The sequence below is a fragment of the Eurytemora carolleeae genome, unplaced genomic scaffold (genome assembly GCF_000591075.1).
Source record: "Eurytemora carolleeae unplaced genomic scaffold, Eaff_2.0 scaffold825, whole genome shotgun sequence".
Taxonomy (NCBI): domain Eukaryota; kingdom Metazoa; phylum Arthropoda; class Copepoda; order Calanoida; family Temoridae; genus Eurytemora; species Eurytemora carolleeae.
The window spans coordinates 11,695-35,216 of NW_019397476.1; the positions used below are offsets into that span (position 1 = coordinate 11,695).

General features: G+C 32.0%; 1 protein-coding gene across 1 annotated transcript; it reads left to right on the plus strand.

The window, feature by feature from the left end:
• The first annotated feature begins 599 nt into the window (after nt 1-599).
• Nucleotides 600-22,924, plus strand: LOC111714495 (neuropilin and tolloid-like protein 1). The gene is made up of 14 exons (XM_023489618.1): nt 600-960; nt 3,830-3,865; nt 4,370-4,455; nt 5,281-5,325; nt 5,780-5,840; nt 9,798-9,898; nt 10,241-10,280; nt 13,801-13,891; nt 14,485-14,594; nt 16,093-16,244; nt 17,130-17,288; nt 18,030-18,148; nt 19,616-19,825; nt 21,181-22,924. Exons 1-14 carry the CDS (start codon nt 871-873, stop codon nt 21,210-21,212), a joined length of 1,332 nt encoding a protein of 443 aa, XP_023345386.1. The 5' UTR covers nt 600-870; the 3' UTR covers nt 21,213-22,924.
• The last annotated feature ends 598 nt before the right edge of the window (nt 22,925-23,522 follow it).

Below are 23,522 nucleotides of genomic sequence, written 5' to 3' on the forward strand. Positions count from 1 at the left end.
TCATCATCCTAAATCTTATTCATTAGCCTAGATCTTATTCATCATTATAAATCGTATTCATCATTCTAAATCTTATTCATCATTATAAATCGTATTCATCATTCTTAATTTAATTCATCATCCTAAATCTAATTCATCATTCTAAATCTTATTCATCATTCTAAATCTTATTCATCATCCTAAATCTTATTCATTCTAAATCTTATTCATTATTCTAAATCTTATTCATCATTCTAAATCTTATTCATCATCCTAAATCTTATTCATTATTCTAAATCTTATTCATCATTCTAAATCTTATTCATCATTCTAAATCTTATTTATCATCCTAAATCCTATTCAACATTCTAAATCTTATTCATCATTCTAAATCTTATTCATCTTCCTAAATCTTTTTATTATTCTAAATCCTACTTATCATCCTAAATCTTATTTATCATTCTAAAACTTCTTCATCATCCTTATTCATTTTTCTAAATTCCTCATCCTTATTTTATCATACTTTATCTTATTCATCATTTGAAATCTTATTCCTCATCCTTATTTTATCATACTTTATCTTATTCATCATTCGAAATCTTATCTTTATTTTCAGAAAAATGAAAACATGAAAAACATGGAAAGAGCATTTTAACTCTTGAAAATCAAGTGATTGATTAAAAGCAGTTTAAAGACAATGAGAGAGATCTTTGAAATTCTAAACCTTTAAATAAGTGAATATTAAAGTTATGTTAAAGTGTTTATAAACGTGTACTTTGCTTAATGCCGGTTAATATTTTCTGAGGCGATATATCCTTGCTAGGACGTGATAAACAGTCCAGCTCCAGGACGAAGAAAGACCTACTAGGACGTTATTCTAGGACGGATAAAATGCGGCGACGGACTAGAATGCAGATTCTAAGTTTAGCTTATATCCTGGTAGGACTAGAGACTGCAGGAGCTAATGCTCCGACATACAAGGAAACATATTTCTCTCCCTTTTTCTTCCTAATCTTAGATATTTAGCTCTGGTATTAAAGAATACCAGGGAATAGATAGAGATGTCAAAAAGTAGAAAGTTACTGGAAACTAAATTGTTGGGACCCAATTATTTTTGATAGCACATTCAGGATTACCTTTTTTAATCCACTGTACTGCTGTATAGTATTACATTTTTTATTCCACTGTACTGCTGTATAATATTACATTTTTTATTGCACTGTACTGCTGTATAATATTATGTTTTTTATTCCATTGTACTGCTGTATAATATTAAATTTTTTATTCCACTGTGCTGCTGTATAGTATTACATTTTTTATTCCACTGTACTGCTGTATAGTATTACATTTTTTATTCCACTGTACTGCTGTATAATATTACATTTTTTATTCCATTGTACTGCTGTATAATATTACATTTTATTCCACTGTACTGCTGTATAATATTACATTTTTTATTCCACTGTACTGCTGTATAATATTACATTTTTTATTCCACTTTACTGCTGTACAATATTACATTTTTTATTCCACTGTACTGCTGCATAATATTACATTTTTTATTCCACTGTGCTGCTGTATAATATTACATTTTATTCCACTGTACTGTTGTATAATATTACATTTTTTAATCAACTGTACTTCTGTATAGTATTACATTTTTTATTCCACTGTACTGCTGTATAATATTACATTTTATAATCCACTGTACTGCTGTATAATATTACATTTTTTAATCCACTGCACTGCTGTATAATATTACATTTTTTAATCCACTGTACTGTTGTATAATATTACATTTTTTAATCCACTGTACTGCTGTATAATCTTACATTTTCTAATCCACTGTACTGCTGTATAATATTACATTTTTTATCCACTGTACTGCTGTATAGAATATCATTTTTTATTTCACTGTACAGCTGTATAATATTACATTTTTTATTCCACTGTACTGCTGTATAATATTACATTTTGTATTCCACTGTACTGCTGTATAATATTACATTTAGTATTTCACTGTACAGCTGTATGATATTACATTTTTTAATCCACTGTACTGCTGTATAGTATTACATTTTTTAATCCACTGTACTGCTGCATAATATTACATTTTTTAATCCACTGTACTGCTGCATAATATTACATTTTTTATTCATTCCACTGTACTGCTGTATAATATTACATTTTTTATTCATTCCACTGTACTGCTGTATAATATTACATTTTGTATTTCACTGTACAACTGTATGATATTACATTTTTTAATCCACTGTACTGCTGTATAGTATTACATTTTTTAATCCACGGTACTGCTGTATAGTATTAAATTTTTTAATCCACTGTACTGCTGCATAATATTACATTTTTTATTCATTCCACTGTACTGCTGTATAATATTACATTTTTTATTCCACTGTACTGCTGTATAATATTACATTTTTTTCCACTGTACTGCTGTATAATATTACATTTTTTATGCACTGTACTGCTGTATAATATTACATTTTTTATTCCACTGCACTGCTGTATAATATTACATTGTTCAATTCTTTTTTTCCCTTGCATTTTAATATCCGCTGTGTTTCAACTTTTTTATCTAATTTCAATTCAATCTTTCAAACTTTAATCTTTTTTTAACGCAAGTCATTGAGTCGCAATAATAAGTAAATATTATTGAATCATTTAATTTGAAATGTTTTTATTTCTTTTTCATTCAGGATCATATAAATATAAACAAAGCGGGGGGGGGGTGTAAAAGAAAGTTTTAAAAAAGGTAAACCTTAAGCTTTAAAGGAGCAGTTGGCATAATCCTGATTTATTTTTACGCAAAAATCTACAGATTTTAGTTTTCTGGTTGATACAGCTAACAGACGCAAAGGGAGATGAGATTTATATTTTGTATTTGTAATCTTGGTCCTTAAGTATAAAAAGTATAAAAAATATAAAAAGTATCAAATGTTTCACCGAATACCTAGTACAGGACCGAGGAAAGGGATCAAACTGCAATAAACTAAATCTTTTTATCATTTATTCAACACTTTATATATAATATATATCTTGAAATATTCCTTAACACGAGATAAATATAATCAACAGTCAACAGTGAATTTATGCTTGAAATGCCTCTGTGGACCCCCCCCCCTCATACTCTACAGGTCTGCCTACCCTCCTCCCCTCATCCACTTCTGCACTCCTCCACTCCTCCTTCAGATCTTACCTTCTCCCCTCCTCCTGGTTTGTAGATCTGCCCTTCCCTCCTCCTGGTTTGTAGATATACCCTTCCCTCCTCCTAGTTTGTAGATCTGCCCTTCCCTCCTCTTAGTCTGTAGATCTGCCCCTCCCTCCTCCTAGTCTGTAGATCTGCCCTTCCCTCCTCCTGGTTTGTAGATCTGCCTCTCTCTCCTCTTAGTCTGTAGATCTGCCCCCTCCCTCCTCCTAGTCTGTAGATCTGCCCTTCCCTCCTCTTAGTTTGTAGATCTACCCTTCCCTCCTCCTAGTTTGTAGATCTGCCCTTCCCTCCTCTTAGTATGCAGATCTTCCCTGCTACCCTCCTTCTGGTCTGTAGATCTGCCCCTCCCTCCTCTTAGTCTGCAGATCTGCCCTTCCCTCCTAGTTTGTAGATCTGCCCTCCCCTCCTCTTAGTCTGCAGATCTTCCCTCCTACCCTCCTTCTGGCCTGTAGATCTGCCCTTCCCTCCTCTTAGTAAGTAGATCTCCCCTCCCCTCCTCAATTTTAAGTAGCTGCCACCCCTCTCTCTCTCTATAATCTCCAGTAATCCCTGTAATGGTCCCTGGGTAGTCCCTGCTAAAGTTAGTGTATGAGATGAATATGTAAACTATGGAACTAGGAGATGGATCCTATGCTTCAAGAAGAATACTGCAAGGAGACAATCAAACACATTACCGTAAGAAAGCAACATTTGTGTAAGTTAAAATAACACAATTTTAACGTTTTTTACGTAGATTTAGTTGAAGCAAATTATTGTTTACTTTTAATTATGTGTCACGGTAGAGATCGAATAGTTGATCAACTCAACATGATGAAAGAAAAACACACTAATCAACAGTTTTACTCAAAATTGCGAGTTTAGACGGAGACTTGTTTACACTTTTTGTTTACTTTTTACCTATTCATTGCAGTACACTTCTCTCTTGATAAGTCTTTTTGTTTTACTTTTTACCTATACATTGCAGTACACTTCTTCTCCTGAGACTTTAATATTGTTTACATATTACCCATATATATACATTACACATGCATACTTAAATACAATATTAAGTTTTTTTTTTGAATCTTTTTAAGTTATTTTTTAATTCGCAAGACGATTGAGTTATCTTTGGTTTTATATGTTGACTCTGGGTCCAGGTTTTATTGTCTTGCTCCGTAGAATTTCACTTACGGGAACCCGCAGGGTTTGGAGTTTTTCTCTCCAGGATATCCTAGAAACTATCCGTCCGGGATAAAATGCTTCAGGGATATACGCACTACACTCAAATCCATGCTTGTATCAAGTGTAAAAAATCATCAAGCCGATAGATTTTGGTATTTGAGCAATAATTTATTTTTGATAATGTTCAATTTATTTGTGAAGAGATTTTAGATTTGTGCCGGGTTTCTGTGACAGAAATTGATTTTACATTTAATGAATTGGAACTCCTTAGAAAGATGTCAATAAATTCTCAACCATGGTATTGCCTTTCCTCAATCCATTCCAAGTTCTCCAATCTTTTCAGTGTTTTCAATAATTTTCAAAGAATTTATGGGAAATTGTTTTCCTGTTGTGAAATTTTTTTGAATTTCGGGGATGGAGTTAGCAAATAATTTTTGAGTCAGAACTTTTAATCAAATATGTAATTTTTCGGCCTTGTCTAATTATCGTTGTTGTTGTTATTGTTGCTACAAAGCTAGATGTAGTTTTCTGTACTATTTTTTGTGTTGTAACGGTTGATTGTTGTTGTTGCTGATGCTGCTGTTGTTGTTGTTCTTATTGTTGGATGTTGTAACTGTTGATTGTTGTTGCTGATGCTGTTGTTGTTGTTGTTCTTATTGTTGAGTGTTGTAACTGTTGATTGTTGTTGGTTGTTGTTGTTCTTATTGTTGAGTGTTGTAACTGTTGATTGTTGTTGCTGATGCTGTTGTTGTTGTTGTTCTTATTGTTGAGTGTTGTAACTGTTGATTGTTGTTTTTGATGCTGTTGATGTTGTTGTTCTTATTGTTGAGTGTTGTAACTGTTGATTGTTGTTGCTGATGCTGTTGTTGTTGTTGTTCTTATTGTTGAGTGTTGTGCTGCATCTCCAGAACTCTGAATGCTGATTATGGATACTTTGTTAAAGTGGACTTCAGGAACTATTCGCATTAATTAATTAGTTAATATAATTAAAGGGATTGTTCCCAAAACCATTAAAAGATATTCGCATTAATTAACTAATTTGATTAAAGGAATTGTCTCCAAAAACATTTAAAGATATTTGCATTAATTAGTTAATTTAATTAAAGGGAGTGATCCCAAAAGCTTTATATTTTTACTTAAATTATACTAGAGTGCCTTTAAACTGCCTAGCGATGGTATATCAATATGTAATCTGTAAATTTTCAGAAATAAAACTAAGATATCAATTAACAATCAGTGCTGCTTAGATAATTGTTATAAGATATCTTTTTGGATTATTATATTGTTAAACTTTTCTAAACATTGCATTGACTACCAAATAATACATTCTGGAATATAATAATTGCATCTTTGGATTTAAAAACTCTGAATTAAAAGATAAAAACTCAACAATGCATTTTTCTGTAGAGATTCGTTCCACATAGAACCACCTTCCAACGAGATGAAATGTGATTATGATTACTTGGAGGTAATTTTTTAATGTTTTCATGCTTTCCTTCAACTTCAAAAATAATACTTTTGATATTAAAAGGACTTTAAGTTGAATTTCATATGACCCTACATGCAGAGATGGCATTGCCCGATTCACAACAGAACCCTTAAAACCTTGTTTTGATCAAAATGTGGAAGACTTAAAAAGTGTTTAATTCTGATGATTTCTCCATCGCTTTTTATAAGAATGCAATGAGGGTATCTTGAAATTACACCTACAGTCTCTTTAATGTTTTAATGTAATTCGGGTTCAAAAAACTGTTTTAAATGAAATAATTCAAATTTACCCTATTAGATCTACCAGAATTTACAGTTTGAAATATCACAAGTCTACGATTTCGGGTTGAACAGTTTTCAGGGATTATACAATCAGAGTTTGTGGCCAGAACTTGATTCCTGTTAGGGAACGATTGTTTTTAAATCGATATTTGCACCTAGCTATAGCAAATTGTTCTAAGATTGGATTTATAAAGTCCTGGGATCGCGTTCCGCAGTTGCTTTCGCAATTTTTCATTTTTTAACAATACAAATATATATATATATATATATATAGTTGTTCAAAGAATTTTGACCACTGAGAATCGTCATCAGGCGTGAAACATTATGTTTAATATAATTCTTTTTTGATAAAATGTGAAGTTTAAAAAAGTGAACTATATATATATAATATTACATATAGCATATATAAATACAACATAAATATCTATATAGAAAAGCATTAATTGCTACAAGACCGAGTAAAGGCATTATGCAGTATATTAAAGACTAGACAATATTGGCGTTGATGTACTATCTTACAATCATTAATTCTCATTTCCTTTTTAGCCCTTTCTTTACTTTTACTTTACAGGAGGAACAAATAGAATGGAAATTGTTTAAAAGACCATTTTTAAAATAAATTACCCCAAAATAAATAAGTGAATGAATAAAGATGGTTGGTTGGATAGTTTATTATTGGGATACAGGAGAATATACTCTCATTTATCATCTATACAAACTCTACTCTAGACCAAACCAAGGGTATAAAACTTCATAACAACAACAATAATAATATATCGGAAAATGTCTTTAAATGTGTTTAAATCTATTTTGCCATTTTTTCTTCATCTTTTACAGGATGATATATTTCTATATTAGTTAACATTTAGATTTACGAATTTTTCTGACAAAAAATTGCGGATATCTACATTTTAAAAAGACAGTAAAACCAAAAAAGCATATGATTAGAGTTACATGACCTTATTATATCTGTACAATTTAAACCTTTATCTGTCAAGAAGCTATAGTTGTTTTTCTTTTTTGGAAAGATGTATATTCTGTCAATTTCCTTTTTTGCCTCTGCCGCTAAATAGATCTGCAATTTTAGACCAAAGTTTCAGGGAATCTGGGATGTAGATCTTAAATAAATTACATTGACAGTTCCTTTAAGAAACATTCCCAACAAAAACAAAAATAATGAAATCAAATGCTTTTCATCAGTCCAAAATTAATTCCAAATCGATAATGTAATAAGTCACATTATCCGTTGTTCTTGAGGAATTCCTTTCGAGTGCTTTCAAATATTTCGGCGATGCAATACATTTTTTATAATATATAGATTTATAGATAGATTGATAGATATATAGATAGATAGATAGATGGATAAATAGATATATAGAAAGATAGATAAATAGATAAATAGATAGATAGAAGATAGATAGATAAAGAGATAGATAGAAGATAGATAGATAGATAAAGAGATAGATAGAAGACAGATAGATAGATAGATAGAAAGATAGATAGATAGATAGATAGATAGATAGAAAGATAGAGAGAAAGCTAGATAGATAGATAGTAAAAATAATCCTTTGAAGTTGAGAATATACACATTTGTATGATATGAGTGCCCAAAGCAAAGTAATAATAGTTAAATAAAACTACACAGTATAAATTGTTTGTATCTAATAGTATTATCCAAGGCATGAATGTAAGCCTAAACAAAATTTACAATTATTAAAGTCATGACTGACTTTTCAATTTCAAGCGACCCTCCATTAAAAAGGAGGATGCGCGATAACCTTGAAAATTATTTTTGATAAATAATTTGAAAGATAACAAAAAGTGCTTAATTCGAATAATTCGTACATTGTTTCCTGCAGCATATATGTGCAAGTCACTTTTGCAGAGAAACTACAAAATTCTTAGTTTTTAAAATTACAAACATGGATATGTTATTAATGCTTGAAAGTTGAATAGACAAAGCTTTAATGGGACTGTTTTAAATCAATCATACCTCTCTAAAAATGGAGGGTGACTTGAAATTATGTCTACATTCCCTTTAATAGTGGAACTTGGACATTTTGTATTTCCTTTCAATCGAGACGGACGGTCGTTCTCTTTAAGTTGGGGCGAGAAGTGTGATTTCTAAATTTTTATAAAATATCCAAATGTCAAGATTCTACTTTGCACGCCGCTAAGCGGTGCAATTTTTCAGGAAAGCAAATTTTTCAAAACTTTCGAATCTTTCAGAAAAAGTCAGATCTGTGCAGATTCTGAAATCCTGGTATCCATTCTGTGAACATCTTAGAACTAAATCTGTCTTGAGGTTGTACCTTTTGTGTGGAATATCGTTATAGTACGTTTTATAATTAAATGCTTGATCTTGATATCCAAATTAGCAATTTTGAATTTGAGGGTAAATGCTTGATCCCTCTATAAAAGTTATCCGGGAGGGTATGACCACCACCAGATATCGAAGAGGAATTAAATTGATAAGATGAAGATCAATGCTTGATCCAGAAATTCACAACACATCTATCAAATAGAAGAAAGGAACCGGATCTTGGATTCGCAATTTGAAAAAGAAATTATTCCCTCTACGAGCTAATTTTAAGAAAAGTAAGCAACTACACAGTACACAAACTGTTCTCAGCGAATTCTTGCCAAAAAATTGTCCGGACAAAAAAGTCTCGAAGAAGAAATGTGTTCTACTTTTTTGTCAATCTTTTAAAATATCCGGCAAAATATTTAAGATTTGAATCTTGACCTACTTGCTAACATAGTTTAGTAAAATGCCTTTCTAGTATATGTAGTTTTGTATTATGGGAGGAAGAATTTAAACAATTTTTTCTCTCATGCTTTTACAAACCCCAACATCATTTCTCATTCTTCAGGACCCTTCATCAGATATGCTTAGGTACAAGGGACAGATAGGGACAAGTTTAGGGACTTTTAGGGATATGAAGCAACAGAAAGGGAAGGTGCAGCGACAGAAATGGACAGGTTTAGCGACAGATGTGGATAAGTAGGGGGACAGATGGGATATGTGTACTTGCAGGGACAGACAGATATAGAGACAGGAAAAGATACAAGGATTTGTAGGGACATATATAGAGAGATAGGGACAGGGACATATATAGAGAGACAGGGATAGGTATGGACATACATAAAGAGATAGGGACAGGGAAATATATAGAGAGATAGGGACAGGGACATATATAGAGAGATAGGGACAGGGAAACATATAGAGAGATAGGGACAGGGAAATATATAGAGAGATAGGGACAGTTGCAGAGAAAGATAGATAGAGATAGGGAAAACAGACGAGGACATGTAAGGAAAGATATGGAAGGATGGGTTATTTGACAGGACAGATATCGATAGATAGGGACATATAGGGACATGTAGATACATAGTAGAGACAAACAGGGACAGATAGGGACATGGTAGATATAGATAGGGATATATAAAGAGACTGTAGAGGCAGATAGGGACATAGTAGAGGAGATAGGGACATAGTAGAGGCAGATAGGGACAGATAAAGACAAATAAGGGTAGATGGGATAGGTGCAAATACTGAAAGGGTCATTCAAATGTCTAGGATAATTATTTTACGGTTAAATTTCGTCGAAAGTAATAGTTTATATCTTAGTGTTTTCTATCTTTATCTGTTTAGATACGGGACGGAGAACAGGGATACTCCCCCCTCATTGGAAAATATTGTGGGAATCTATTTCCCCCGGTTATTACAAGCAGTGGACGCTCACTTTGGCTCAGGTAATAGATAATTTGAAAACAATAATGAAAATACTAAATAACAATGATAATAATAGTAATAATAAAAAATAATGATAATAATAATAATAATAATTTTAATAAAAATAATGTATATAATGATAATAGTTAAATGATAATAATAATGATCGTTCTTATTTCTTTAACAATTATTTTTGGATTTTATTTTTTTTTAAAGAACAGTGAATTTATACTCTGGGCGATGTATCTTCTTTTTAGCTGATCTTTTGTAGATCTATGCATTCCAATCCCTTGTAGACAAAAGAAATATGCAATGATCGTTATTATAAAATCAAGAATTGAAAACTAATATTTGAATTTCAGATTTGTGTCTGATGGAACTATTGAATACTCTGGCTTCAAGGCAAATCATAAATAAATCACTGTGCAGGGGTTCCAGGGTTCCAGGCTTCAAAACTTCAAATATCTTTTAGAATTGTTCGCAATCACAAGCAAACAGTNTGAAGGTGAAGTTGGAATATTCCATGAAAAAGAAGAAAAGGGGAAATAAGATAATATTGGTATCCCATTTTGACAGACGTTAATTTTAAAATTTTAGTTCCATTTTGAAATTATGAATAAAATATTTTTCTTTTTCCAAACTGTAAACTAAAGTAAATCGCGAGTACGATTAAATTCATTGTTTTATCATTCTTTTATTCAACAATTAAAAAAACAAAACATTGTGGTGCAGAAATAAATTCTTTCAGAGGTGTGAAATTAGCTATGGGGCTCAAATCCACATTGCATATGTTCTAAGTTTTCTTTTATACATTTTAAAAAGTCGAGATTTTTTTTTTAATTTTAACCTCATTCAGATTATTGGTTTTTTGTTTAAACCAAATCGCTCATAACGTAAGCCAGAAAACAAATCTACAAAATATATGAAGTGTATTATGTATTAACCCTATCACAATTGGGGGGGGGGGGGGCGTTTCTTCTGTTAAGCAAATTAAGCAAATTAAGCCCTAAAACGCTTTAATTGGAAATGTATTTCTCATAGTATAAAAAACAATTCTTTTTCTTTTACAGAGAGATGTTACTTCTAATTTACTACTGTATAATTTAGTGCTGTTGCATAAAGTATTTCGATGAAATAGTTTCACACGGAGTGAAATAGCGCGCACTAATTTACATAGTTTGATCTCCATATCCATTGAGACATATTTTATCTTGATCCTTCAATTATATTAGTTATCCCTGCTGGGTTCCGATGACAGGATATCCAAGAGAAATTGATTTTAATCCTTACGACGACCAAAGATGCGGATATCTACTTAATCCCAGGATTCACAATTCAAAAGTTTTGACCTCACGCTATACAGCGGTAAACCTTATTTTACTCATAATGTTTATTTTAAACTTTTTGATTTAATCTTTTGCCTGCATATGAATTCTAGTTTAAGAATATATTTGTGAATTGTGAAGTATTATATTTCTACATACAGGGTGTCACAATAAAAAATATCTTTTAGGTACTAAAGTTCTCTCATGTTTGTGAGATGTTCACATTTTTGGACATTTTCAAAATCTATGTAAAATTTCCGAACTACCACGAGAGCCCTTATAGTACCTAGAGATCGTTTTTTGAGGACACCCTTTATATACTTATTCAACTTCAAGATTCAAATTCAGTGCTTTCACTAGATATGTAGAACTCAAAATATTTCATATATTTATCCAAATATATGCAGCTCTTGATTCATGTTTATGCATAATGTTGAGATATTGTCAAATGTCATCGTATAAAATATTTCATATATTTATCCAAATATATGCAGTTCTTGATTCTTGTTTATGCATAATGTTGAGATATTGTCAAATGTCATCGTATAAAATGCGGAAATTCAGGATGCGTCTTGGATGGAAGATTTTTTCCACTTTGGAAAATTCCAATCTGAGGTCGAAACTGTTGAATACTTCTCAACCCCTTTAGAAACCACTTATCCATATATTTTGTTGATTAAAGAATTAAGCTGATTCCCTGTTGACCAAGAACTAAAGGTTTGATTGTTTACCTGCAATATGTCAGTTTTCTCATAAAAAAGTTCTAATCGCCTCGGAGACCCGGTTTTCTCTTTTAACAATTAACAATTCCCCTGATAATAGAGTATAATCTCGTCTAATCCGGGCCGAGTCCTAAAACCAGTTTATGCAGTGCAGACATATTTTTAAATATTCATGTACTAATCCAGTATTCGGTTTGTAACGAAACATAGATTAATGCGACCATTTTTTCCATTCAAAGAAATTCAAAGAGAGGAAATTTTAGCCTTAGTCAAGTTTAGAAAACTACCAACCCACCCAAACATACCAACCCACCCAAACACAACAAACTAATCATTCAATAAAGAGCGATATGAAAGATTTAAATTCACAATTGCATCCTTTGATTTTTGTAATAGCAGACATTTTTTTTACTGAAATAATAAAAAATTAGATATATCTGAACAACCCAATGTTTTCAACCTTAGATATTTGAAGCTTTAAATTCTGCTAGATCAAATAATCTAAGTTTAAAAATATTAAAGGCCTAGGCCCAATAAAAAAATGACACTTTCAGCAACCAAAAAAAAAATAAAAATATTCGATAATTTTTAAAAGCTCTCATATCCTAATGCTTGCGAAAAGTAGCAAAAATATTTGAATCCTCCCTTGAAAAAATTTGCAATGCAATGAATGAACTGAGATTTTTATTTACTTTTCCTGTGCAAATTTTTCGCAATATATGTGATGCAGTTGTTTGATACTACAAAGATATGCAGCATGTTTTGTGCAAATTCTTTCAGAATTATGAAATGAAAAAATTCCCGCAAAAATTTCTAGAATTTTTAAACTTGAGATAAATATGAATATTATAGTGCGTAAAAAGTCGAGGGCCCATGTTCTTTATGTTTTATTGTTTTTTTATTTACATTTTTGACTTACTGTTTTTGCATTTTTTAAATGTTCCAGCTTTTCCATTTGAACAATTAATATATAGATTTAGAATTTTAGAAAAATGAGTCGGGTTTTAAAAAGTTGAACCATGCATTATTGTTATCTAACATGCCTCAAACTCCCCTATCTAAACTTTACGGTTAAAATCATAAGGGAAGAGCCTTACAGTAACTCGGATATGGTTGATTAGAGAAATAGCTTGTTACTCTTTCTATGAAACTCCGGAGTTGGAAAGAGTGACAGAATATAATTCTTAATTCAAAAATGAAATAGAAACATTTTCTCTTCTGCTTGACGCGGCGTATACAAGAGACCTGGTTGAACCAGCTGTATGTGGTTTAACTAGTTCTCGCTATTCATATAATCTGGTTTCATGAATTGTTTATGAAAAGTCGCCTTAGCAAATTTATGGATTGAGTAAAGCGACTTTGTAGATACAAATATTATATTGTTTAATATTTTTGATTTCTTCTCTTTTTTTCTATTTCTTTAATCAAAACCTACACAAATATATATATTTAAAAAAGAAACTCGGGGTAGTCTTTTAATGATAATAACTTAAATTTTCGATTCTGTTAGACGATACCTTTAACAACAACCATGATATCATTACAACATAGATTTATAACAATACAGATAGAACACTTGATGTCGTCTCATCAAGATTTAGGGGGTTTTCGTTTGTAACTTCTTTGGGCTTTTGCCTCAAAGCCCTAACGAAAAACCCCTAAATCTTGAAAAGACTACAGTTAGATTTATTGTTGTTAATCTATGCATTACAAATTTTACGAAACCCGAGTTCCGATACCGGTCTTTATGACAATACATGCTGTCTTACATTTTGGGCTCAGGTCATTTATATTATGTTTTCTATAAATTATGATTTCATTTAAAATTTTTATTCCTTTAAAGTATGATTCCTGAAAATTATGATTTTACTATAGGCAGTGTACACCTATATTCCGAACCCATTGGAGACTTTACCATTTATTCCTAAATGCGAGTTTGAAGTCGGAGGCTCTCAGGACTTTATAGGTAGGACACTTTTCATACAGGGTTACCCACAAAGGATGAGACTGAAAAGACGACCTGAAACTCTTTAAACTAAATAATTTCAAGGCTAAATTAAGTCACTGCCCTGAATATCTATTGTCGTTTAATGGATAAGTACGAAATTGCAAAGAACGGAATAAGTTTACAGTTGCAGGGAAACATGAATAGAAGAAAAAAGACAGTTTAAATTCCGCACCGTCGTCTCCGAAATCGCATCCTTTATGTACAGTCATGACAATTAAAAAAAAGGAAACAAACTGTTCTAACTAAAATGGTGTCCTGAAAATGATTAAATATATCATCACTGATAACCCATCATAAATTACTAAATCTTGAGCTTTATTTATGATTAAAATTTTGAAAAAAGACGACTTTTATTTCTTTTCATAATGATTATGGCTGCGTGAATAAGAGGATAGTTTTCACTGTAAAGCAAATAACATTTTCCGAATGATAAAGTTAAAGATAAAGTATGATAAAGTAATTTATTTCCCCACCTTCAGTAGGGCAACTTTAAAGTGTTCCAGAATTAAAACTTTTAACAAAAAACTTTTCTAAAAAGTTTTCTATTTTAGGTACAGCCAACATATCGCAGGAGCAGAGGGATTTTGCGAGTAAATATTCTGTACCTCTAGACTGTACCTGGATCATCAGAGCTCAACAGAATAAAGTTATTTATATTCAGGTTTGCTTATTCACTCTCCATTGAAACCTGCTATTTCTTCGGTCAGTGTACTGCAAATTACTGCAGTACACACCGAAAGCTTTGTTGAGGGTATTTTAAGGAACAAACCCAAATTTTCTAATTCCTATTTCTTTATGCACCCTAAAAGTGTAATTACCTTTGATATTTCAAACTACTCTTATTCTAACATAATTATAAAAATTGAAGTAATTAAGGTTTACACCATTGAGTTGTTCAATTAAAGTTTGTGGCAAAGACTCGATTCCCTTTTTTAATCAGTTTTTTATTTATAGTGATGATGGGCCTTTTTTTACAACTTTTGAGGGCTAGATTTTTAGAAGGCAAAACACAAATACTGTAAACTTGTGAAGGTTCCATTATTTAAAAATGTTTTTCAGTAAAAGTTTGCTTTATGCTGTAAACATTCAAAATTTTTATCCTGAGAGAAAATATTTGGAAAAAACGATAGTTTTTGGTTTGGTTTTTGCATATATCTTCTAAAAAAGTGTAGGAAAGGACAATTAAAAAAAAACAATTTTCAAAGGATCTGAGTTTTTGCCACAAACTCTTATTTTCTAGCTCCTTTGTCTTTGCAACCCGATAATGGGATTATAAACTCAATTCCTTTGTTAAACTTCTTAGATTGTTTTGGCACCTTTAAGAAGTCTAAAAACCTGAAAAGTTTATGAAAACAATTTAAATTATTGTTCATTACTACTTATTTATCTCTACTGCTTAATAGTTTATGAAAACAATTTAAATTATTGTCTATTACTACTTATTTGAAGCTTATTTATCTCTACTGCTTAAAATGTCCATCCAATCATAGGGCAGCGTCTTGTCTAGTAATGCACATGTAAAACTGTCGCGGGAAACTCAAGCATTGACTAGAGTTAATTTTAGTAAATATCTCCTATAAACTGCAACACTCTAACCCTTCCTTGTATTTTGCGGAACCAAAACTTTTCAGATATAAAATATATATATTTATTTCTTCTAAGTTTTCCCCATTTATTCATTTTAATCGCTTAAACCACTTAAATATAATTCACTAAAACTCCATAACTCTATTCTTGTAATAACTTGAAAACTGATGAGTCCCAATTTGAGACGTTATCTTGTTTAATTATTTCATAGTTTGCGAATGTATAACTGAACCCTTCAACATACTAATATTAAGAAATGTTTTGTGCGTAATTTGTAACTGTGCAGTTTACAGTTCCCAATTATGAACATGCACACACCTCACTAATATTCAGCACGCTCTGTGCCTTCCTAATATTTTGAAATAATATCACCAGGAAAATTGATTCCCTAAGAACTTTATTTAAGTTTTATCAGTAGCTTAAAAATAAACTCATTAAGTGAAACATGGGTCTGTTTACACTGCACAATCACTGTGTTTCATGTTCATTGGACTATTTTAAATCATAACTTGAGCCTAAAAGTCGTGTACCTATTCTTTTGTGTACTGCAGGTCTCATTGTAATTTGTTTAGTTCACGAACTATGAGCTCCGGGAACCTAATGATTGTAATTTCAACTTTATTCAAATATTTGACGGTAAAACTGATGAAGAGCACAGACAGAAAACATTCTGTGGATCAGTAGCTGAGCCAGTCACTAGTAAGAGTGATGTTCTATATATCAGGTAGTCAGATTATTTTTTAAACTTTAAAAAACAAAGCATACTTTTATTTTATGATTTTTGATTATTTTCTACATTTTTTTGGTACGTTTATTTCTATATTTTGTAATTAACGTTGAAATAAAAATTTCTAAAAATAAATAAATTAACATTAAACGGATCAAAATAGAGTTGTGGAAAGAGTATTTTCAAAATACTTCTTTAATTTTCCATGGTTTAATTTCATGTTTTATGATTTTTTGGACCTTTTATTTGACACATTTATTTTTAAATTTGTAATTTCACTTCTTGACGATATCTTGGTAACTTTCTTCATTGAAATATTCTTAAATACTAAAACCAGCATCTGACCTGTTTCTGTCATAATCCTTTACTGCTGACTCTTCCATAGTTAAACTAGAATTGAATTGTTAAACTTGGTTGCAAAGTAGAATCTTAGATTCAACCCTGGTTTCAGTTCTCAGGGTTATACTCAATACTGGACGGTTGTGTTACCACCCAGAGAGAGAGAGAGAGAGAGAAAGGGTTAAAAGACTACCAGAGATCAAATAAAACGTGATTGGAATTTGGTGCAGGCTGTGAGGGTGAGGATATAGAATGTTAATAATGTGAGGGGAACGTGGCTTAGGTCACTATATGTAATGATTAGAAAATAGGACTTTGATGCATTCTTCGATAATGTTCATTTCATAGCAAGGGGGTCCAATTTTGCATTCAGGCTAAATCTTTGTCAAAATGATCTAAACTTTCTTTAAAATTTAAACTAATGTCACTTAGAAATTATTGCAAGGAAGTGAAATTCATCAAATGAAGGTTTAAAGGGTGTTTGACACTGCCCCCATTATTTGAAGGGTCAGTTTAAATTCCTGAATTCCATAATTTTTCTAGATTCTACGCGGATGGGAAGGGAAGGTCGTCTGCGTTTAGCGGCGTGTTTACAGCAATAAGAGACCTGGCGACCGACGACCTGGATGCCTGTCCAAATGGAGAGTATGACTGCGACGACGCGACGTGTATCAGCGATGATCTTATCTGTAACAGTGTCAGGTATTGTAAACACAAATCATTATTTTTTTAAAAATTGGGTTTGCTAATTATTAACAATTAAAAGGCTTGGGGGGGGGGGGGAGTGAGAATATGAATTTTTTAGAATAGAGCTTGTCTTGAAAAATTGGACTAGAATGATCGGCTGACCAAATAAAACGAAACCTCTAAAATATTTAAGAACTTTTCCCAGGGTTCTTTACTACATTTTCCCAGGGTTCTTTACTACATTTTCCCAGGGTTCTTTACTACATTTTCCCAGGGTTCTTTACTACATTTTCCCATGCACATTTCTGTAGACGATGTGTTTTGTCTTTCTAGAAAAATTTACAAATCTTCTCATAAACGTAAGGCAGTGCATTTAAAACGATTTCCCATTCGTTTTACTTTCTAAACCATGTACTGAGAAAATAGAAACTAACAAAAGCTTGCATTCACTGTCCAAATCAAGGAGTGTAAAGCGAATTTAAATGATTCGAGAATAGTAGAAAAAGCCAAGCATATTATGATCAGTATTAATCGTTTATCCTATTCTCTATATTCTGTGACAGCTGGGGCCGAATTTAATGAATTTGAGCTAGGTCTCTGAACTATAACTACCGCCGATTCAACTACTTATCTGTAATGCTGACATGGATAAATACTGAATCAAAGAGTCAAGATACGTGGTTGAACCGTCTCTAGACCTGGCTCAAGTTCATTAAATCCGGTCAATGTATGGTTTTTAATGCGTTTTTCTTCTAGAAACTGCAAATTTGGTTGGGATGAAGAGAATTGTTCAGTTGAGGGTTCAGCTATACCTCTAGACTTCTCAGAAACTCATGTCATTCTCATCCTCATCATCCTCATCCTCATCATGCTAGGTAATTATTCTCATCCTCATAATTTACATCTTCGTCATGCTAGGTAATCATTCTCATCCTCACCATCATCATGCTAGGTAATCATTCTCATCCTCATCATTTTTATCTTCATCATGCTAGGTAATCATTCTCATCCTTATCATGCTAGGCATCATTCTCATCGGCATCCTCATCATGCTAGGTAATCATTCTAATTCTAATCCTTATCATGTATGGTAATCTTCCACACCCTTACCATTTTCATGCATGATAATCATCTCTATTTTTATCCTCATCCTTGTCATGCCATTTTAATAAAACGTATTCTTATAATGCCATGCTATTCATGCTTATCCTTAGCATTCCATGGTAATCATTCTCATCCTTATTATGCAAAGTAATCATCTATATCCTCTTTATCCATGATAATTATTACCAATTTTATCCTTATTTTTATAAATAATGCCATGGTAATCATGCTCTTTCTTATCCTCTCATCCATTCTTCAATGCATAGCTTTTCATAAATAAAAATTGTTTAATAATATTTCAGAACAATAAGCATGAGTAATTTTATATTATGCTGAGCCTATTTATTTATTCTAATTTGTAAGAAAACATGAAAACTGAAAATCCAAAAATGAAATTTCCCTTGAAACTTGTAATAGGAACAATTTAACTTATCAGAGTTTAAAATAAATTTTATTTTCTATAAAAGTTTTGATCATTGATTTTCAAAAGAACGGTGCAACAAATATTTGTCTGGAAAAATAACAAAAACTTTATTATTTTTGTGCTACTCAATATAAAACGCGAAATTAATCATGAACAGAAACTGTTTTCTTCAAAATTCTTAAGTTGAAATTGCACGATGACTTTTTAGCTATAAACTATTTTCTAAAGCATACTTAAAAAAATAATTAAAGATTAAACATTTTTGTATAAATGTGAGTGAAACCTCTAAATTCTAAATATATTGGATTTAAATGAAGTTATTCTTGGCCACAAACTCTGATTTTCTAATCAACCTTTTTTTGCAACCCAATGTCAGACCTTCAACTTTTCAAATTGAAAAGAATTAATTCTGTTAGATCAAATAATCTAAGCTAGAAATATTAAAGGATTTACCATCCGGTTGCAAAGAAAAAGGTGTTCGAAAATTTGATTTTGTGGCAAAGACTCAATTCCTGTAAATTTTGTTATATTTATATTGAAGGGAGTGCTCGCTAAATTAAAATGTTGTTCAATATACTAGGAAGTATTCGCTAAACTTAAATTTTGTTTTATATAGTAGGACGTAGTAGGAAGTTTTCGCTAAACTCAAAATTTGTTTTATATAGTAGGAAACGTTCGCTGAACTCAAATTGTGTTTTGTATTAAAGGGAGTGCTCGCGTAATTCAAATTTTATTTTATATTAAAGAGAGTGTTCGCTAAATTAAATTATTTCGTATTAAAGGGAGTGTTCACTAAATTTTAATAATATTGTAGGAATGTGTACCGGTATGATCTATAACTTGGTGAGGAAGCTAACTGAGGACAAGGAGGATATCCTGGCATCCAGGGAGAAATCCCTCGCCTCCCTCGCCATGGGTGGCCTGGGGGAGAGTTTCCCAGATATACCCAGTCCGGCCAAGTCCCGAGCATCCCGTACAACCTCAACTGGAGATTGCAACGGTTGCTATGTACCTCCTCCTCCAGGTAGAACATATAATCTTTGATTCAAGGATCAGGATTTTTTTCTTTGAACTGGTATCTGCTGTTAGGGATGGACAATAATGTAACAAAAGAAGAAAAATGTAAAAAGATTTCACAAAAATCGGAAAAGCCTTAAATGTTTTAAAATTGTTTATTCTAAACATTTCTCAGCTTACATCCTGCCAAATAAAAGAAGAAACATGTAAAAACGAAGCAAAAAGTATTGTTTTAAAACAATCTTTGGTACGTTTTTTTCAGTTTAATAGAAGCAAACTTTAAAAAAATACAGAACTGTGAAATGTTTGAACCTTCAAAAGTTCAGTATTTGTGTTATGCTTACTTAACGTCTAAATAGCTTATTATAAATGTTATTGACGCGCGACCATCACAAATGGCCAGTGAGTCCAGTGTCCACAATCCACATCATATTTCTTGGTTGTTCTGAGCCGGCGATTTAAAAAATTCAAGAAAATACGACTCGGGTCTAAGCTGTCGTGAAGCCTTATTTACAGCTCGGGCTTTCGAATTTAAGTTGCATCTATTTTTCAACAGAATTTAGTTCATAAAACCGGTTTAATGTTGTATTTGGCGGATTTTCATAGTTGGAATTGGTGAATTCCGAGTTTTGATGAGAATAAGACCCAACATTGAGCCTTATTCTCCACTAAAACCAACAAAGGTCGGTTTTATTTTCATTGGGCCTAACTCCTTAAGTCGAGCCTAAGATCTCGCAGCTGTCAATCACGTGACACAAGCTGTCGTCAGAGTTGGGTCGAAGATTGGGTCTTAAAGCTGCGTTTAAGGAATTAAGACTCGAGCCGAAGCTTTTAAATCGCGGGCTCTGGCTTAATCAAATTTGATTTTAATTGTAATGTATGAACAGGGTTACCCAGAACGGATGTAAAAAATTTTTAATGTGTGTTTCCTAATTAATGATTCCCTGCAACTTTAAAATTCTTTCTTACTCTGCTAAATCATTATAAATAAGCCACAAAAAGACTACATTTAGGAATCTTCACATTTGAATAGTTTAAAGTTGTATCTACCGTCTCATTCTGGGTAACCCTGTACACTATAGTTTCAGTAGAAGTAAATATTTCCATTTACTGTTTATGCCCCGATATAAGGATTCATCATTTGATGATGAGAATGAGATAGACAGAAAGATAATTGATACCGCCAAGCAATTTCTATTGGTTCAGAAAAGACGCCAAACACATGTCTGAACCCTGATTGGATCAGACGCTAATGGAATCGCATACAAGTGTGATGTATGTACTGACTACCTGACTTTTTGCACCGACTTGACCTCTTTATGTAACACTTGATAACTTTTTTGTAAAATTAACTTTTTTCAGATGGAGGTTTCCCATTTGGCAGCAAATTTTAGCTGACCGCGGTGGTGACACTTGAACTGCAGAATCCACGTGTGTCACCGCAGGAAAGTTAGCAGTGGTTTGCGTGAGGGACACCACCGCGGGAGAAGTAGCAGTGTTAGCAATAAATTCACGTGTTCGCGCCATATTGAATGAAACTGTCGTGATAGTTATAATATTTAAAGAATGTATCACCTATCAAGTACATACATTGATTTTTTTACCGTTTTTCAGCTTGGTTTTATGGGTTTGTAAAGAGTGCAATTCTAGACAGTTGTTTTTTAATGTGAACTGAAATGCAATAATTCTTAAAGATCTATGAAACATGAACTTCTGAAGTGATCTTAAAGGTTTTTTAAATATACCATTAAAACAATTTTATTAAACTTAACCTAAAAGTTTTGCATATAGTTAAACCCTAAAAGTCTTACATCGAAAGAATTTATCAAATGTCGTCTTGACAATTTTTCAATGGGTTTTATACTATTTTACGTAAATCTCAGTATTTGCGAAATAAATAAATAGCCATGAATATGCGGGCACTGTTTTAAAGATCTCCATATCATCATTGAATTAAAAAACTAAATATCTGCAACATTCCATTTTCAGAAAGTGAAGAATCTGACATTTAATGAATTATTTCAATGTATAGCTTATTTAGGGTTTAAATGTATTTTAAATTTAATATTTTTCACCGCAGATATTTTCCGTTTATTAGCAACATCAAAACTAGTTTTCTATGCTTTTAATTGTCGATCTAAGAAAAAGTGGATTGAATAAACAGAGAACCCCTTAAAAGTACCATTTTTTCTAGTTTAGTTATAACCCGCCATATTTGCATAAGATGTTGTTTTTCTTGTCGTTCTCAAAATAATGTGGAATAAAACTACATTCAGATTTTTAGTTATTTTTGAAGAAAAAAAACCTTACTGAAAATTAACATAGAAAGAATTCAGGTGGTTTTCCTGTTAAATTTTTTTCTGTGTACCAGTTACCACAGCTCGACTGTATTATTATGAACCCTGATTTTCGTTTTACCAAAACTCAAAACTAACTATGTATTAGTACCCTTAAACTGTAGTACACTGAGTAAACTAGCTATAAGTACCCATAAACTTTAGTACACTGAGAAAACTAGCTATTAGTACCCTTAAACTGTATAGTACACTGAGAAAAATCTACCTTTTATTGTTGATGTACATTTTCCTTTATATTGTGTTAGTTTTTACAGGGTTACCCACCAAGGATGAGACTTCAGGGACAGTTGTACGGAATTTGTACTGTTCGTTTTCTTATTTTCCTGATTTCCTGCGACTATAAACTTGTTTCTTTCTTTGCAAATCATTATATAAACCATTACAAGACTGCACTTAATTTAACCTTGGAATCGTCATATTTAAAGAGTTTCTGGTCTCATCCTTTGTGGGTAATCTTGTACAGTCCATGTGATGTACACTGTACACGGATGCTAACATGTGCACTGTACATATGCTAACATGTACACTGTACAGATACTAATATATCATACACTGTGCAGATGCTAACATGTACACTGTACAGATGCTAATATGTACACTGTACAGATGATAATATGTCCACTGTACAGATGCTAATATCTGCACTGTACAGATGCTAATATGTCCACTGTACAGATGATAATATGTACTAATGTAAGAATGTTGTAAGACGACATTACTTGGCTGTAATAAAGCTATTTATAAGAACACTTGCAATTCAACAGTTTCTTAAGAGCTACTGGACCCATGGTTTCAAAGGCCCTTTACGAAATATTGCGGCCAAGCGCGGATAAAGGGGGTGGAGGGTTGGTCTAAAAGGGGGAGGGGGCCGTCGACCCCCTTGAGCCCTCCTGTATCCGCGACTGCTTGCTGCGCGATTTTTTGGTCTTACTCTATACTCATAGATCCAAGTTGCAATCTTGTTAACCTTTAATTGTATACTAGAACAAGTTGAGAAGAGATATATCCAAATTATTTCTGAGCCTGGGGGTGTGAAAAGCGCTTCACTAATTTTATCAAACACAAAGAAAAGATTTGTATGTGAAATAATCTTAGTTATTTTTTAAGATATATGTATATAATTAATAACTAAATTTTAAGAATTATGAACACATCTTAGACATTTCTATCCTATAGACATTTATCTTGGAGAGCAAGTATTGATCCAATACTTTCTGTGAATTCGTAAATTTTGTGAATATCATAAATATTTTCCGTTGCTTTTTGATTTTTAAACATACACCTCCCCCCCTCCCCCACTTCTGAAACATGATTACTAAAATTAAATCAAATCTGACACATTTATGT